Below are 19,389 nucleotides of genomic sequence, written 5' to 3'. Positions count from 1 at the left end.
AATGAGAACCAAACTGTGTATGTATGGAGAGCGTTGGAGAGCGCGTTAGGGAAACTTCTCCTAAGTTCCACGTGTATTATAAGTGTGTATAAGTTATTGTGATGTCAGGTAATAAAATGGTCTATTACCTAACGCTAGCAAGACTCCTTGTAGTTCCTAAGCATCGGTATTTCATCTCTATCGAAACAATCTATAATAAGCAACGCAGTATCCATTTAAAGGGGGCGTACATAATCAGACACCTCTGGAGCGATTATCCCCTTTCTATTTATAATTAAAGTGGGTGAAGTCCTTCGTTTATAAATAATACTTCTGAGCTTATTTTTACATTTTAATTTTTAAAAGGAACAAGAAAATAAATAATATTAATTACTTCTATAACTTTATGCTTTTAGCAGCTAGGAGGTGGTGTCGCTTGTTGATTTATGGTAGAGATAGCACCTCGATCAAGAGAACGTGTGATATTACTTATCGTTGACTTAGCCTGCGAAGTAGATTCCAGGGCTTCTGTCATACTTTTATCGTCCCACGTCGGATCTTTGACCGTATAATCATACTCCGTTTCAGATTCCACTTTGCACTCCTCGTGTTTGGGGTCATGAAAACTGACAATGTTCAAAACAGGCGCGGTGCCACCAAAGGCGATTTTATCATTGTGGCTGGTGATAGCCAGAACTGTTCCTGGCGCTGGATATGAGCAGGCGATATATCGGTTGTGAAGGTTGATGATTTCAACGCAATTGGTACCGCTTCCGCCGATTATGCCGTACTTGCCTTTGCGATTGAACTGAAAAAAAAAAATGACAAATATAGATTATACTTTTTATCTTTAACCACTGAAATGATAGACTTAATCGTTTCATACAATTATAATTTGAGAGATGTTGGGAAGAGGTTTTTGATGAAAAGTTGATTGTAATATCGTTTTTCTAGTTCATCATTTATTGTAAATTCTTTATCATTTAGTGTAAGCACAAAATTTGTGCTTACACTTAAATATCACGGGTTAGGACACTAATGGGTCTAATTCCACCTTATCAGTGTGTTCACCAACAAAATGGCTGGAGGGTGCCAGTTTTACAATAATATTATCACGTAGGAGGTACTTTGTTCAAATGTTTGAATTGAAAATACAGAATAAACTGTTGTAAGTATTATGAGTATCATTTTCAGAAGTTCCAATGGTTTTCGAGAGGTTGTTTTCCTTTAATTCTCCGAACATTGTTAAGTACACTTTGTAAGCAGGTACCAAAGTTTTGCCTTGGAAGGTCGACTGCGGTCGTGTTTAAATATTATTCTGATGGTTCGATCCAAGTTTGGACAAGCTTTAGATGTTGAAATATTAAATGCTTTGCGTGAGGCAAATGGTTTGCCATGAGGTAGTAAAATTTAGGAATTTCTTTAATAAAAGAATGGTGTGAATTTAATGTATTTATTTCCTGAATATTATAGGTATACTTGTTAGCATCACTAGCTTTGTTGTCTTTCTACTATTAATTTTAGGAATAAAAAACAAATAAGTTTGAGCTACGACGGAGCAATTGAATTGACGTGATTTTTTGCACAGAAATAGTTAAAGTCCTGGAAAGTGACATTTTGCGGAAAGTGGTATTTTGCGGAATAAAGAATTCTCAAAGGATTTTTTTGAAAACCTAAATCAAAGCAAACGAAGTCTGCACAGTCAAAGAAAACGAATACAGGGTGTAACCAGAACGCTAGCAAAAACTTAGTGTTATTATTATATAATACTACCTTAACACAATCCAATGCCAATATTGCATGCCTTATCTTGAGTTTTAGTGATTTAGTATTTTTCAAACCCGCATTGTATAGCGTGTAAAACTTGGATCAATGATCTACCTACGTCGCGGCATTGACTTCAAGTAACCTATTTACGGAACGTTCGTTGACCTCTAGCGTCAGTCAGATTTTTTATTTGCAATATGTTGTGAACTTTTAAAAAATACAGGTTTAACTTCATAGTTATTTCATGGTTTCTTATCAGTAATCATCAGTGTATCACCTGTCTTCGTTTTTGCTAGAGTTCTGGTTACAGGCTGTATATTAAAAAATATTATGAAAAGTTCTTTCGGTCCGTGTAATTTTCATCAGTTTGTTTTGTAAAAAAACATCAGTACTGTCCTCATTCACCTCTTTAGATCTCCAATATCGACAAGCGTAAATATATTCGCCGTCGACGTCTGGCCGTCTGTTCTGCACCCTGACGGTGTGTAGCTTTTTCTTGGCAACTAAATCCCATACTGTGAAGGCTTCAGTCGGTTGCCAGCTACCCACAATGCAGTGATCTCTCTAAACAAAGGTACTCTATATTAGTAACCAACTTCAAAAAAAGGAGGTTATGTAACGGTTCGACCGTATGTATAGTCCGCGACAGGTTGAGATGGCAATCGGGGTGTAAGGCGGGAGGACGCCTCACGCATTCGCACGTCACTGTTAAATATAATAGCTACAATATACAATGCCTCAATAGCTCAACGGTCGAGGAGCGGACTGAATTCCGAAAGGTCGGCGGTTCAAACCCCACCCGTTGCACTATTGTCGTACCCACTCCTGGCACAGGCTTTACGCTTAATTGGAGGGGAAAGGGGAGTATTAGTCATGATTAGCATGGCTAATATTCTTTTAAAAAAAATTGAAACAAATATGCGCCTGACTAATAACCTTACGTACAAGATTAAATTTCATTAAAAAGAGCCATGATGTTTTGAAGATAAAAAATGAAGGTGCACGCTAACAAAAAATAATCCCAAGAGAAAACGGCTAACTTCTCAACAGGCACACACTAATGAAAAGTATAATAAATAACGTACCTCAAAGGTTCTGAACAAACTATGAGGGAACGTCAAAGTTGATAACGAGCGCAACAAAACTGTAGATGAAACCAAGTTCGTGACAAAGGCGGTGTTTTTAATTAAAAGTACCTCGTAGTCTTAGTTCTATAACCATCTCAAGAGCTTTCTAACTATAGAACAAGAGGTTGAGCTACCCATGCTCGGATATTCGTCGTACCGAGATGCTTTGTTGCCTGATTGAGATTTTTTTGCAATTTTTGTAGAGAAATTACTTTACTAGTACTCGGATATGATTTTTGTGTCAATCACTTCAATATTTTGTGATCTTCTTGACATTCTGTGAGAAGACCAATAAATCTGTTGAACTTTCGGTTTATTCTAAAAAAATGTATTACTTTAGGTTAATGAATGTTAGGTTATTTTTTTCATAAAAACCTGCAATGGACAACCACACTGCAGTAAATTTGTATAGATATTTTCCAGACATAATTGAATGGAAGTTGATGGCGTAAATAAACAAAAAATCTTAGAACCGAGTTTCTTGTTTATTGGTATTATAATGGGCTAAAAGCATATTATTTTAACATATAACAAGAAAAGTACACACTCACGACTGAATGACTGATTCATCATGCCCAGCCCAAACCTATAGACCTAGAAAGTTGACAGCTATACTTTTCACAGGTTATGTTGCAATTAAATGTGCTGGCATGTAATGATGCAGCTTAAGGTGGAGTGTGCTTGACTACAAGATACCTAGAAGTTTATTTATACTTATTTTGAAGTTAGGGCTATACATTATATACAATGCGTTTCAACTTTCAAAAGACGCCTAATTATAATAAAAAATAAATTATGATAACAACGACTATAAAAAATGAAATCTAAAAATGACACTTATTAATTCAAGTTTTAGGGGCTATATTGCTTACTTATAAATTAAATACACGAGGTGAATACCGCAGGCCTAATTCTATAAGAGCCTTCATTTATCACCGGCTTTCATGTTACAAGTGAAACTCGGCGTATTTTTCGATTAATCTTGTGGAATCCCCTTAATGTGTTATATATTAAACGAAAACAGCATCATCATTACGTAACTCTTGAGAGGCTTGCTTAAACACAGCCGCCTTAAATTACAAGTGTAAATTAAAAATTTATAACACCCCCGACAAGTAAAGGTTACAGTAACTAGAAAAGAGCTGATAGCTTTCAAACGGAACCGATTTTCTTGAATAGCTAAGAACACTCTCGATCAAGCCAAGCCACCTTTCAAACAAAAAAAAAACCTAAATTAAAATTGGTTCATTAGTTTAGGAGCTACGATGCCACAGACCGATACACAACAGATACACAGATACACAGGTCAAACTTATAACACCCCTCTTTTTGGGTCGGCAATGGGTTGATTATGATGAAAAGTGTCTTTAAAAGTTAATAATATTTGATTACTTACTCAAAATATATATACTTCCAAATTAGTCACCTAAGTACTTAGGTATCTCTTGTAGCCATTGCTTGTAGCACAAAAAAAACAAAATTAATAAATTCAAGCTTTTTTGTAATTTTACTTAAACATCTTGCACAATATTTGAGCTAAGAAATAACACAAGAATACAAGAATCCTGACGCATTTAATTTTATTTGCAAAGATGTGAATTGGTGGCTTCATAAAAAAAGTCACTAAATTCATCTGACAATAGAAAAAAGCCTCTTGTTTTTGCCATAACGATGTGCCTACCGACCGCACATCGTGGCAAACTAGACAAGTAGACAGCAATCAGCATTATTGCCCTTATACCGAGTCAACTTATTCTTATAGTTTTCATACAACATTTTTTAGGGTTTCTTAAAAGGAAAAACGGAATCCTTCTAGGGCCACTTTGTTGTCGGTCTGTCTGTCTGTCAGTCCGTCCGTCCGTCCGTCGTGTCTGTCAAGAAAACCTATAGGGTACTTCCCGTTGACCTAGAATCATGAAATTTGGCAGGTAGGTAGGTCTTATAGCACAAGTAAAGAAATAAATCCGAAAACCTTAACTTTGTGGTTACATTGCATATGCATTTTTATGCATAATAATTTTTGATTTATCGTGCAAAATGTCGAAAAAATACCCGAGTACGGAACCCTCAGTGCGCGCGTCCGACTCGCACTTGGCCGGTTTTTTTATTCCACTCCAATTTAGTCTGTCTCCAGGCTTACGAGGTGGCTAATATTTATGACATAGTAAAACGATAATTTACTGGATTGTTATTTTTTCTCTACGTCTCAAGTACTTGGTATGAAGATGGATTATTTTTGCCGTTCGTCTACTTACAATTTATTTCATCATTAGTTTTAACTCGTGAACTCAATTGAAATTAGTCCATTAGTACGGGGGTCTATTAATCTATACTAATAAATAAAATTGGAGTGTCTGTCTGTAATTTCGAAATAACTACCTCATATTAAGCTCATATGGTTATTTGAACGATACCATAACTAAATCACACGTTTTTAAAATTTTTGTCTGTCTGTCTGTCTGTCTGTCTGTCTGTCTGTCTGTCTGTCTGTCTGTCTGTCTGTCTGTCTGTTTGAAAAGGCTAATCTTTGGAACGGCTGAACCGATTTTGACGGGACTTTCACAGGCAAGTAGAGGATTGACCAGGGCGTAAAATAGGCTACTTTTTTAACTGACTTTCAAAAAGGGAGTTGTGTTTTTCTACCTATGTACACCGAAATCTCCGAGATTTCTGAACCGATTTGCGTCATTTCTTTTTTAATCGATAGAGGAACTTTGCGACATTGTTTCATAAAAAATTTGGAGTCCAACTCCTCAATCCTGATGCTGCAGGGGATCTGACCAATCCACGCGGGCGAAGCTGCGGGCATCAGCTAGTCTATAATAATACGATATGATAATGATTGTTGAAACTTTGTACCACATAACTGTTTATTTTTAACCCCCGACCCAAAAAGAGGGGTGTTATAAGTTTGACGTGTGTATCTGTATATCTGTGTGTCTGTGTATCTGTGTATCTGTGTATCTGTGTATCTGTGTATCTGTCTGTGGCACCGTAGCGCCTAAACGAATGAACCGATTTTAATTTAGTTTTTTTTGTTTAAAAGGTGGGGCTTGATCAAGAGTGTTCTTAGCTATAATCCAAAAAAAATGGTTCAGCCGTTTAAAAGTTATTAGCTCTTTTCTAGTTTTCTTGTAGAAAAGAAGGTTAGATAACCGTTAGATTCATAATATTATGTCAATTGACAAATGTCAAGCGGTCAAGATGGACGTTGCCTAGATACTTACATAATTATTTATTTGAAAATGATGTTTTGGAAAACTCAGATACTTTGGATCGTAGGCGCGGAATAATCCAAACATATCTATGAGTCCAAGAAAATCGGTTCAGCCGTTTGAAAGTTATCAGCTCTTTTCTAGTTACTGTAACCTTCACTTGTCGGGGGTGTTATAAATTTTTAATTTACACTTGTATATTTTTGTGCTTTATTCCTATTCGTGTAGCGGTGATAAGGGTCCATTGAATAGTTATTAAATTAACACGATATTCATTTTTGATTGGTACTTAATTGTGGGTGCACACTTAAATTCTCTTTAAATAACGAAATCGTTTTTCAAAGTTTTAAGTCATCTAGAAATTCTCCTGCAGACTTTCATATTTTAGAAAGATTTTAGATAATATAATGTCAACGAGCAGCGTTGACATGATAACATCAGATTACGAAGAGTAGAAATATCTATAACCTAAATTGCTTAGCTCCCGGCTACGAATCACAAATACCATTACTTGGAATACCTACATTAAAGACTTTTCTTCGCAAGTTTTTGATACGCAAATTGTATTATCCTTATTTATGGGAAAATACTCCACTTTCGTTCTTGAAGCACGAACTTCGAAAAATAATGAGAGCATTTCATTTTATCTTTGGGCATTTTTAAATAGGTATCTTTATGTTTTCATCATGAATCCTGTTTTGATAAGATTTAAGAAAATATAATTTGTTACCAGCCGAGTTTTAGCTAATGTCTAGAGGTTGTTGTTTTTTTGTATACCCACGTATATTTTATTACATTTGTTTTTTTTTAATATAGATTAGGGATTTTATAAAAATAATAAAAACCTCGAGAGCATTTTTATAATACCTACGTATTTAAAATTTATACTTTGTGGATTTGTTGCACTCTATATATTTAAGCTGATTCCCTATTCTGTGGTAAATACAGAGTGCCACTAGTTCAGACTTTAAAAGTTCAGACTTACGTTTAAATCGATACTGTCAGCACAGATATTAACGCCTTCAAAAGTCATCACACATCCGACTTTGCATCTTACGTCCCAGATCTGAAAAAATAGTAATAAAGATTTAAAACACATACTCGTAGCAGATAAATCATGTGATACACTTATTTTCGTACGAGTGTTAACTAACAACTGGCCTCATTTTGTTACCATGAACCCTGAAACTAAGCATAACATACCTGCCCTACTAAATTTACATCACAGGAATTTTCCCGTATGGATCTACAGGAGTGGTTTATTTGGAGCCTAAGAATTCGCCCATTTCGCATGAAAATAATTTAAACCTAGCGGTAATATTCAGAACTGACTATAGAATGTACTATGCCTTTATTTTCTTAATATCACTCAAATGATGTCATAATTAACATTTACGTAAATTGTGTAGAAAATGTCCCAGCACCACATCAAAGAAATATAATACGTGTGTAAGCATTTTTATGCAAAGAATTTACAATATGCAATAAACCCCCTGAAAAATTAAAAGTATGTGGGAAAGCCGTTTTAAAAATGTACAGCCGAGTTATGATTCTTTGTTGACGCTAAGCGCTGAAAAGGAACGCTTAATAAATAATTTGAGTATTTAACCGCTAAGCAAAAATATTTTAATCTCGACAGAAACGCTTTGAGCGGTCGTTGTCCGCTGTGTTTTATTCAGGGAGCGTTTGTAAGGGCGAGTAGAGCGTCTCAAAGTCTTGGGTCGAGTAAAGTAGAACAAGGCAAAGCTTGGGTGTTACCCAAGGTCTTACAAAAAGGGCTTGCCAATCCTACTCAACGTAGATCGTCTTTCTAGGTAAGTGAATGTTTGAGTTGAATGAGTTTATAAATAGGTCATCACGAACACATAAAATCAATATAATATTATAGGAGGGGAAAATATACTTTGCGTGTCTGTTTGAAGTCTGATAAAATAATCTAAATAAAGATGTTGTTTAAGATTCTCTAATGTATTAAAGTCCTGCAAATATTTTTCATTCATATTAATGTGTAAGTGGATAGTTATTTAGATTAGCTGTCTGCTGTTCGAAGCCAAAACAATCAGCTAGTGTACAAGTGTAAATAAAAAATTTATAACACCTCCGACAAGTGAAGGTTACAGTAAGAACTAGAAAAGAGCTGATAACTTTCAAACGGCTGAACCGATTTTCTTGGATTATAGCTAAGAACACTCTCGATCAAGCCATCTTTCAAACAAAAAAAAACTAAATTAAAATTGGTTCATTAGTTTAGGAGCTACGAAGCCACAGACAGATACACAGATACACAGAGACACAGATACACACGTCAAACTTATAACACCCCTCTTTTTGGGTCGGGGGTTAAAAATAAAGTATTTAAGTAACCATACCAATTCTTTATCTTAATCTATAATTTAAAATAGGCAAGAAAAAATTCACTACTGTTAAATCCTTCTTATACTACCTATTACTACCTATACATTCTACAGATACCTACGTCCTTTCGACAAGTAGGTAAGTAAAGGCAATTTAGTTATGAGAAGCAAGAAAAATGAACTCGCTTATGAACTAATCTAAATGGAGCTTCAGGAATAAAGCTCGTTTTAATTTAATAGTAATGTCGACCACAGACCAACGTCAAAGAGACTCGTATTGTTACATTATACTATTTTAGAGTTCCGTACGTTAAAACGAAAAGAAAACCTTTTTAAATAAAAGTTTATAAATGTGCCTGTCGGTCTCAAATGTTTTATAATTGCAATATTGTAACTTTTTTTTATTAAAATCTTAATCTCTAAACATAAAGTACAAAGTTAATTTGTAATCCAAGTTGTCCATGTATTCGGTCAAATTGTAACTTTATAACTTCTTGCTTGGTTTTCACGATTGTTTTTCTATGGAAAAGGCTTTTACTAATAATATACAAGTGTAAATTAAAAATTTATAACACCCCCGACAAGTGAAGGTTACAGTAACAAGAAAAGAGCTGATAACTTTCTAACGGCTGAACCGATTTTCTTGGATTATAGCTAAGAACACTCTCGATCAATCACCTTTCAAACAAAAAACAAACTAAATTAAAATCGGTTCATTAGTTTAGGCGCTACGGTGCCACAGACAGATACACAGATACACACGTCAAACTTATAACACCCCTCTTTTTGGGTCGGGGGTTAAAAAGTTATAGATCAAATGTATAAAGTATTTGAGAGGAGATTCAGCATAGTAACAGTGTGCCTAGTTATAATAGGTAATATCATACCAAAAGTGAAAAAATCCTATTGTAAAATATTACTTACGTAAGTATCTAGTGAAAAAAAACATTGCGTAAGCCGCAAGTTGCGTTGTAACGGTTTGAAATAGGATATTCCTGTTCCACCAAGGGCAAATTGAAATAAAATAAAAGCAATATTTTGACTCTTTGAATTGATAGCAACTAGATAGCAAAGGTATCGTTTTTCAAATCACTAAGCATTCCTCTTTCATCGCACCGATAACGTACTTCTAACAGTGGACATTGGAGACGGCATTGGAGATGGATTACTTATTGTTATTTTGAAATGTTTTTCATCTGGTGATTTTTTTCTATCACCGTGACTTTTCACGAAAGTGATTTTTCAATTTTCGCACCTTTTACTTCATTTCCACATTGCAAATCCTACTAATATGATAAACGCAAAAGTTTGTATAGTATATGGATGGATGCCACCATATCATTGGTGCGCGAATTTAGTGGATATCCAGCTTTAAACGTACCCTTAAAGTTTTATCCCATGCACCGCTGGCGAAAAGGTTGGTATTCTGATCATGGCACCGTAGCGCGCACACCTGCCCAGAATGCATTCTTTGCAGTTTCTTCGGTATGAGCTGTAGACGGACCTTCTGTACCTTGTACATTGTGATTGTCTGAAATATAACAAACTTTATAAGTTCATCAGTTCTACGGCCACGTCTGCCGCAGAACTGATGGCCGCTGGGGCAGACGTGTTCTGGAGTGGAGACCGCGTACGGGTAAGCGCAGTGTGGGATGACCTCCTGCCCGCTGGACCGATGACCTGAAGAAGGTGGCGGGGAGCTGGTGGATGAGGAAGGCGGAGGACCGTGTTGGATGGTGCGCCTATGTCCAGCAGAGGACGCATACAGGTTGATGGAATGGAATGGCATGGTATGAGTGCAGTGAAATATGGAAGCAAGCTGTAAGGGGTATATTATGACAGTTTAATAACCCCATACCCCGGTTTAGCTTCTATGTGGCATTGTACTGAAATATTTTGCAGGAAGATTTGCCAGCCAAAGCCAGGGTTTACATCTAGTCAGTAGGAACTAGAGCAAACCCGAACCAATTTGTAGTAGGTAATAATTGTTAATTGACACTACCGGGAATCGAACCCAAACCCTCTTGCACTAAAGCCACCCTGGTCACTGCATCAAGGGGGTTATCAAAATACCTAAGCACGTTAGGTATGTTTATTATGTGAAGTTCGTTCATGTTAGTTTGTTTATGAAAGTTTATCTTAGCATACGCAAACGAAATGAGTTATCAAAGAGTTCTCTAATAGTTACACGTAGTTAGGTATACAAACTACAGCTTGGTTTACAGTACACAACATGGTTTGCAATTTACTCATGTCTAATTAATGAAAATGAAAGCGCAAACAATGGATATCATTATAATTTATATTAAAGCAAGCATATATGGAAAAATAGCTTGCATCCCGAGGATGTACATAGGTTACTTTCTATCCCGGGAAATCAAAGAGTTCCCATGGGATTTTTAAATGCTCATCCTTTTAAACAATTTTAACAAGTATATATAGGTAGAGAAATAGTTTGTAACCCGACGACAGATGGTACAGGCCACATTTATTTATACCGGCAATTCAATTTTTCTTTTTCCCCTCCAACTAAGTGTAAAACCTTGTGCTAGGAGAAAGTACAATAGTGCAACGGGTGGGGTTTGACCCGCCAACCTTTTTTAACCGACTTCCAAAAAAGGAGGAGGTTCTCAATTCGTCGGGATCTTTTTTTTTATACTTAGAATTTCCGTTTATTGCTCTTCATTTTAAAAAAACCCTGAATCCACTTCTTCTTGGCTTCTTATTTAAAAAAAAACCTGAATCCACCTGGACTAAATCCATTAATTCTGTAATAGTACGAGTATAATAGGATAACTCCACACTTTATCGTCGAAAGGAGGTCAACGTAAAAACGGCGGACGTGTTCCCGTCAGCATCATCTGGGCTCGCTGTAACATGATAAAAGGATCCTTGACCAGCGACCTATTTTCACAAGGGTTGAGGACTTTTGAATAAAGTTATGCTCACACTTACAGAAATTAATCGACCTTTGTCAACGACACGACTGTCGTAATGCATACATTTTGAGACAGGATTCGCCATATTTGCTATATGTGTCAACTGTTATGTCAAAAAAAACGGTTTACCCCCCCAAGTTTACACTTAGATTAAGGACTAAAGTCGTATTGTTGCTATGACAGTAGACACAATAGAACAAATATGGCGAGACGTATCTCAAAATTTATTCAATATATGCACATTCAGGATACTTATTTTTAGATACTTATTTATTAGAAACTATCTTCTTACTTATCCGTATTGACATGCCTTAAAGAACTCAAGGGTAAGCTTTTTAGACAAATTACATAAACTACGAGTGCTACGAGTGCCACGAGTGCAACTAGTGCTAGGCTTCTACGAAACTGCTTACAGCGCTCGGCAGCAAATGTTGTACATCGATTTTTAGAAAGAGATAACGTTTTTATAGAGCGTTGTCTCTGTCGTTGAGATCAACGAAACGGCACATAGATAATATGTGTGATAGAGACAACGCTCGACGAAACCAAAATCTCTTTCTAAAATTCGATGTGCAGTATTTCCTGCCGGGCACTGTACCTACTATAATTAATTATTGTGTTGGCGAATACAATATAACAATATCATATTTTTAAAATTTTCTACCTTTTTTTTATTTCAATACTACGTAAAGTTCTAAGATCTCAGATCGATTGTGACTTTTCAAATTAGTACCTCAAAGTCAAATCAAGGTTCTAAGTTTCTAACCCAATACGAGATTTCCGGGAATTTCTCTAAAGTTGAGCCTTGTACTTAACTTATCTAATTCTACTAAACTAGGCTACTGCGAACTGATCTAACTCTAAAAGTTGGAAAACTATCTTGTATTGACTTAGGTAAAATCTAGCAAAATATTTTAGTCGTTATAAACAACAGTTTCTTCATAAATGAAATATTCTATTCAAATTTGAACTCCACATTTCTTCATTTATTCACATTTGATCTATTTTACTTAAATGGTAACTATGAATTTATGGTAAAAATTAGAATAATGCAACCTTGCGCACAAAGGTGCAAAAAAATTATGTAAATAGGTACTGTGTTGTGATGTGTTAATTTCGATCATCTTCTTCGCATCACGGCAATTAACGACAGTTTGTATCATTATGCAATGCCATCTCTGATTTTCCACATACATTCATGGCTACATCTCAATCGTGTCAGTAATATATTTTGAGAATATCTACCGATATTCTCAAAATATATTACTGACACGACTGCCCACAAAAAGGAGTGTAATATTTTTAGGCTTCATGTATGCACATGAGTTTCTTAGTTCCACCATAACCTCTAAATGCCTGAACAGAGTTGGACTTACGGGGTAGGTATAGTTAGAATCTTCACATTATACCAAGTGAATTGAAATATTTTTTTTTTTTGAAAAAATCTATGAAGCGGCTGTAGGGCATCATTTTCAAATGTGATTTTTTCCCCTTGTAGTTCGTTTTTGGGCAGGGCAGCCGTTTTTTTTAATGGCAACTTGTTTAATCTTTGTCTCGCTCATAGGTGTGAGCTGAGCTTTAGTCGTAAACCCTATCTGATATTGGCTATAAAGCGAGATTACGCCGACCGTGTTATAGGACGTAACACACTTTATTGTAATCGCATTATACAGTAAGTAATTTAGAATTCAGAAGGTTTATTTGAAGTCCAATTTTGTTTATCTCCATGTTATGCATTACTACCTGACGCCTGCGACTTCATCCGCGTGGATTTAGGTTTTTCGTAATTCCGTGGGAACTCTTTGATTTTCCGGGATAAAAAGTAGCCTATGTGTTAATCCAGGATATTATCGATCTCCATTCCGAATTTCAGCCGAATCCATCAAGTGGTTTTTGCGTGAAGGAGTAACAAACATACACACACCATACACACAAACTTTCGCTTTTATAATATTAGTTAAAGTGTGAAAGTGTGATAGTGTGACAGAATTGTAAAAGTTGTCTTTTGATTTTGATTTCTTTTTATTCATACGAGTATTACGCAACTCGTGCAAGATTAATTTAGTCAATAACACTCTATGCTACCATCTTTATATGCTACCATATATAATACTAGCTGTTACCAGCGACTTCGTTCGCGTGGATGTAGAGTTTTTAAAATTCCCGTGGGAACTCTTTGATTTTCCGGGATAAAAAGTAGCCTATGTGCTAATCCAGGGTATAATCTATTGCCATTCTAAATTTCAGTCAGCCCAATCCGTCCAGTAGTTTTTGCGTGAAGGAGTAACAACATACACACACACACATACAAACTTTCTCCTTTATAATATTAGTGTGATCAACTAATTCTTGGTCGGTTTATCACGCAGGTGAAAGTAACGTAAAAAGCTTTACGTTGTTTCTAAATGATAAAATATAGAGGCTCGCCAAACTTGAGATTTATTAAATATTAAGAAATATTATGGAGGCTTAGAAAAATAGATTTAAGTTTTATTCTATGGAAGATCCCGAAAAATGTTCTCTGATGTTGTAACGAGAACTTCGAATTAATCGCTGGGAACAGAATAATATATGAATTTATCATTGCTAGTATTTAAATTTGTGAATTAGTTATTTATTATATTCTAATGAAAACTGTATCTTGTTTTCTTTTATTCTGTATCAGACAAAGTAATGCATATTCAAAACAAACTGGAATATGCAAATGCTAAAGAAAGCCAATAACAATAAATTTAACACCTGACGTATTTCATTCGTACTAGCCCGACTTAAGGTCAACAAACACAACGTACGATGCGATAGCTACCTGTATAATGTGACACAAAATGCGCGCGTATGTGTGTACAATTTGTAACAAAAAACTTTACCCTTAGATGTTGATAGCAAACCGAACATCGAAATATTATAATTATTAACAGAGTCAGTTAAGGTAAGTACGTAAAAGAACCAAACAAATATTTTTTTTTCAACACTACCGATTTTTCTTTCACGATGTTTCTGCTTGGAGCGCTGGCTATAATAGATGTATGGACTAATTCTTACCTTAAAACGACTGATTTTACGAGTGGGTCCATTTTGCTTTGATGCTATATAGTGTTTCGACTTTCAATACTGAAAATCATACTTATCACGACAATGACGAAGTGCACGCAACGACAATTCGCAGTAAAAACGAATTCACACGGTCCCTTGTATTCCAACTTTAAGTAACTCAAATGGCGCGTTAGATATTGTGTATTTCAGGCTTTACACTGAAGAAGTAAGTACAACTGTTTTATTCACTTTTGTAAGAGATCGTCTACTGAACTATTCAATGAACATAAATTTTATAAAAACGCAATTCTACGCAGTATTTTATTCTTTTTCATACCTAAAGTCACCTTAGCGTGAAAATGTTTAAATATCTAACACGAAGATCCCTTTTATTGAGACTTTTCTCTCTGTGAAAAGCAATGCCTATCTACTTACTAAATATTTTCATAGACAGACTATATTAAAGGGATATGGCAAATTGTGTTTAGGTATTAATTATTACATTATTCAACTACCCATTAAAATGTGGATACAATTACCTACTTTACTATCAATACTAAGTAACTACTACCAATCCATACTTACTAATATTATAAATGTGAAAGTGTGTCTGTCTGTCTGCTAGCTTTTGACGGCCCATCCATTTAACTGATTTTGATAAAATTTGGTACAGAGAATATGCATCCCGGGGAAGTGTGTAAGTCTAGTTTGTAGTACCGTACCTACTATAAACTACCTAGTCAGGTAGGTCCCTACAACTGGTTAATTTATTTTAAAACTAAAAATGCTTTATTAAGGCTAACCTCTACAGTCTCCATATCGTACACCTTAATGGAAGTATCAGAGTAGCCGACAGCCATTTTCGACTGGTCAGCCATTAATCCCAGGGCAAGAGCAGCTGACCTTTCTATAGAACATGAGAGTTGGCTGAAACTTTCATACCTATGTAATTCATCATCATCAGCCAAAGCGTGCTCCAATAATAATTTAAAGCGAAGTGGTTAAGACGTTAGCCCTCTAATTGGAAGGTCGGGGATTCGATACCGGGCACATCTAACACTTCAGAGTTATGTGTGTTAGCTAGCGTATACCTACCATAATATCACTTTATTCTACGGTGAAGGAAAACATCGTGAGAAAACCTGTATGCTCTCCATGATAATGTTCTCAAAAGTACGTGAAGACTACCAATCTGCATAGGCGAGCAGCGTGGTAGACTATGGTCAAACCCTTCTAATTCTGAGCGCAGACTCGTACTCTGTAGTGAGCCGGCGATGAGTTAGTGATGGTGAAAGTTGGTTAGATACGCCATATATCGTCACTGGATTGTAGAACCGACGAATATATTATTTAGATTTTATATATTATAAAAAATGGCTTATTCGCCTTTTCTACAAACCAGTGGCGATATATTGTAGGTACATTTTCATGTTTTAAAATTACACTCACGAGTGATAAATGGCGTAGCGTAGGAAGAAATGCCAGGGCTTCCGTAGTACTGTGTGTTAAGACATTCCAACGCTGGGTCTGCTTTAATGCAGTACTCTGGAGGATCGTCCAATGAAGAATCCATCTTATTAAATGAGAAACGTAGGTACATAAATAAATTACTTAGTAAGATCGATGACTGCAGCTCGACAGGTTGAGATGGCAACCAGGGTGGAGACGCCCTGCATGCCTCATACCCCGATTGCCATCTGAAACTGTCTGTACGTATTTTATTGCATAGAGCTCGATTTCTGGCTAAAATGTAATAACCCTCAGAAATTCAGCTCACTATTGGCTAAAAGCATGGATGAACTAAAAAGGAATGAAATATTTTTTAAGTTGACTGTTGCTTGTTGAAGTTTGTCTTAAATAATAGCGCTGTGACCCCCGTCGCACGATCTTCCATTGCAACCTCGCGCATTCGTAACAGATCCTTCAATTTCAGCGCTTGCTAGAAACCTCCGGCTTCTCCCAAAACGGCCCATTTTGAACGAACCCGATGGTTTCGTTCAAAATTGGCCGAAGTTTTGGTTAGTTTTGGAAGAAGATTTGGCTTTTTCCATTCCATTTCATTCCAATCAGCCTGTATGCGTCCACTGTTTCCAAGAGCGTGCCACCAAACACGGCCCTCCGCCTTCCTCATCCACCCGCTCCCCGCCACCTTTTTCGGGTCATCGGTCCATCATTACGCTGGTGGTCGTCACACACTACGCTTGCCGTTACGCGGTCTCCACTCTATAACACTTTTTCTCCTCGGTCGTTGGTTCTACGACAGATATGACCTGAACATTGCCACTTCAGCTTGCTAATTCTTTGAACTATGTCGCTTGCGCGGTTGTTCTTCTGCGAATTTCCTCGTTCCGAATTTTATCCCTGAGAGTGATATACCGAACACTCCTTAGCGCGCTGATCAACTTGTAGTTTGTGGATGAGGCCAACTGTCAGTGTCCACGTTTCTGCTCCATACGTCATCACATGTAGGACACACTCATTGAATACCTTAGTCTTGAGGTTTTGAGGTGGGGACGATTCGAAGACCTGACATAACCTTGAAAATGCTGCCCAGCCCAGCTGAGGTTCGGTTGGATACTACTTATTTTGATTGTGGCAAAGTAGGTAAGGCTCTTACATTAGGTATTTCAATTCGATACACGGCTCCATCATTGCAGGCGGCATAGCATACTCGTTCTTCCAGCCTACTGTACTGCAAGGCGTACACAGGTTTGGGCGGAAACTGGATATTTCGTAACGTGCAAAGAACTACTCCTGTGCTTCCGTGACGCATCTGAGAAAGAATCCATACTATAAACATTAGACTCTACTTACTAACAATAGTAATAAAAAAGCTGCTAACAAAAGTGTAACTCTGCATGCCAAAATGCAGCCCCGTTCAGTAGCTTGATCTGTACGTTGATAGATTAGTCAGTCAATCATCTTTTCACACTATCACACTAATAATATTATAAAGGAGAAAGTTTGTATGTGTGTGTGTGTGTGTATGTTTGTTACTCCTTCACGCAAAAACTACTGGACGGATTGGGCTGAAATTTAGAATGGAGATAGATTATACCCTGGATTAGCACATAGGCTACTTTTTATCCCGGAAAATCAAAGAGTTCCCACGGGAATTTTGAAAACCTACATCTACGCGAACGAAGTCGCGGGTATCAGCTAGTCTTTTATAATATTAAGGTAAGAAAAAGTAAGAAAGGCTGGTGAAGTGAGATCGCAGTTAACAGTCATCCTGTTAGATAGGTAGGTATGTACTATTAAATATTGTATACGGTCGGCCTCAGAAGTGTATTGTGTGTTGCACAAAAACCCGTCGCACTTATGACCTTTTTCTTTAAACACACCACACACACCTAACGCATGTTCACAACCGTGCCACGCGATAATGACCATTAAGGTACTTATCGTCTTACGGCCTTTGTCTGCACAGACCTACCTGTATCATACCCGACGCATGACCGACAATGATGTGACTCCCACTGGGAGAGTAAGTCAACGCCGTAACCGCTCCGAGTTCAGAACAAAACCACCGATTGAACAATATCTCGTTACGAGTGCCTTTCAAGAACTTCGCAAAGTTTTCATTCACCCACCCTTGATGATTCCTTTCATCTTTAGGCCCTTGGTTAAACAATGGATACCAAATATTTGGGAACTCTTCGTTTTTGTAGTGTTGCAAAATATTGTTTGCGTATTCATTGAGGATTTTCTTTTGGTCATCCATAGTTAATACAAGTAGGTACTTACCAGCATATTTCAGGGGCCTACTAGATATCTCTGTCAATGTCTTTGGTATTTATTTTGTAAGAAGGGTAAGTCATTGGATAAAACCGCAAGGTAGGTACCTAGATACCTGAAGTATTTGCACCGATTCGAAGTGCCAAGCCCCACCGAGAGTATCTACTGGGGTAATTAAAATTGATATTGTTGGCAATCGCAAATCCAGCGTATCTATCTAGGTACTTGTATTAGTAGAGGTTAGTGACAAAATTGATAAGAGTTTGTATTTACCTGAATCAATCCTGTTGAATGACCGACAATCAAAAACTTCCCATCAGTAGAATAAATCATGGAACAAATAAATCCTATCTGAGACAAATAGTTCAAACTCAATAAGTTCTCGTTGGGGGTATCTTTGAAAAATCTTTCTTGATTGTCGTGAAGCCATGTTAAATCCGTTATACTCAGTCTCTTTTCGGCGAAGGAGACGAAATTTGATCTACCACCTTCCTCTTCCCGGGCCAGTTGCTTTTTTATACGATAGCCATATTCTCTGACGAATACTTGGATATCTGATTCAGTTTCTGATAAATTAAATCGGCTGTACGTTGAAAAGTTGAAAAGACTTGCAGCCATTTTGGTCTATAGCCTACACGTAGACTACGTGAGGGTAAAATTAAAATAATAATATTGTTCGATAGGTAAAATGTACTATGTACACGTCATATAGGTAAACAGTATGCAACAACCATGGTTTAAACTTTAAAGAAGCAAGCGTATCACCATATATGATTATAACATGACAAATTATGTCAAAGTAATTTGCTGGGCTTTTATAGGTAAAAAAGTGGTAAAAAAGCGTAAAAAGACAAATAAAGAAGATCACAAAAAGAAGGCAATGAGGTTGTATAGATTAAGTAAGTAGGTAGTGGGTTTACGGGGGTTCATAAGATTTTTGCTTAGGATTCATAGCACTTGCTTACACTGTGAAGGAAAACATTGTGAGGGCATACCGACTTGAGAGTTCTCCATAATGTTCTCAAAGGTAGGTGAATTATGAAATGTGCCTATCCATAGGTAACTACTTGGCCAGAGCGTGGTGAACTATGACCTAAGTCTTCTCATTCTGAAAGAGACCCGCGCCGTGTAGTATGGGTCGGCGATGGGTTGAAATGATCATGATGATGATCGACTTGTATGGCTTTTTTTTAAAGGATTATTGATTATAAAAATAAATTGCGTAAAAAGGAACGTC

At 36.6% G+C, this 19,389-nt stretch overlaps 1 protein-coding gene across 5 annotated transcripts; it reads right to left on the bottom strand.

Moving 5' to 3' along the window:
- Positions 1 to 318: 318 nt before the first annotated feature.
- Positions 319 to 18,932, bottom strand: LOC123880700. Of its 5 annotated transcripts, none has more exons than XM_045928985.1 (8): positions 18,426 to 18,932; positions 17,032 to 17,187; positions 15,864 to 15,987; positions 15,218 to 15,321; positions 9,824 to 9,973; positions 7,074 to 7,154; positions 2,152 to 2,310; positions 319 to 787 (listed from the first exon to the last, which is right to left on the bottom strand). In XM_045928985.1, exons 1-8 carry the CDS (start codon positions 18,768 to 18,770, stop codon positions 392 to 394), a joined length of 1,515 nt encoding a protein of 504 aa, XP_045784941.1. In that variant the 5' UTR covers positions 18,771 to 18,932; the 3' UTR covers positions 319 to 391. The 5 variants fall into 5 exon arrangements, with proteins under 5 accessions (XP_045784941.1, XP_045784950.1, XP_045784957.1 ...); XM_045928994.1 differs by lacking the exon at positions 18,426 to 18,932 and adding an exon at positions 17,851 to 18,169; XM_045929001.1 differs by lacking the exon at positions 2,152 to 2,310.
- Positions 18,933 to 19,389: the final 457 nt, after the last annotated feature.

This window comes from Maniola jurtina, chromosome 3 (assembly GCF_905333055.1).
Source record: "Maniola jurtina chromosome 3, ilManJurt1.1, whole genome shotgun sequence".
NCBI lineage: Eukaryota > Metazoa > Arthropoda > Insecta > Lepidoptera > Nymphalidae > Maniola > Maniola jurtina.
This window is presented reverse-complemented; position numbering and strand designations above follow the sequence as displayed.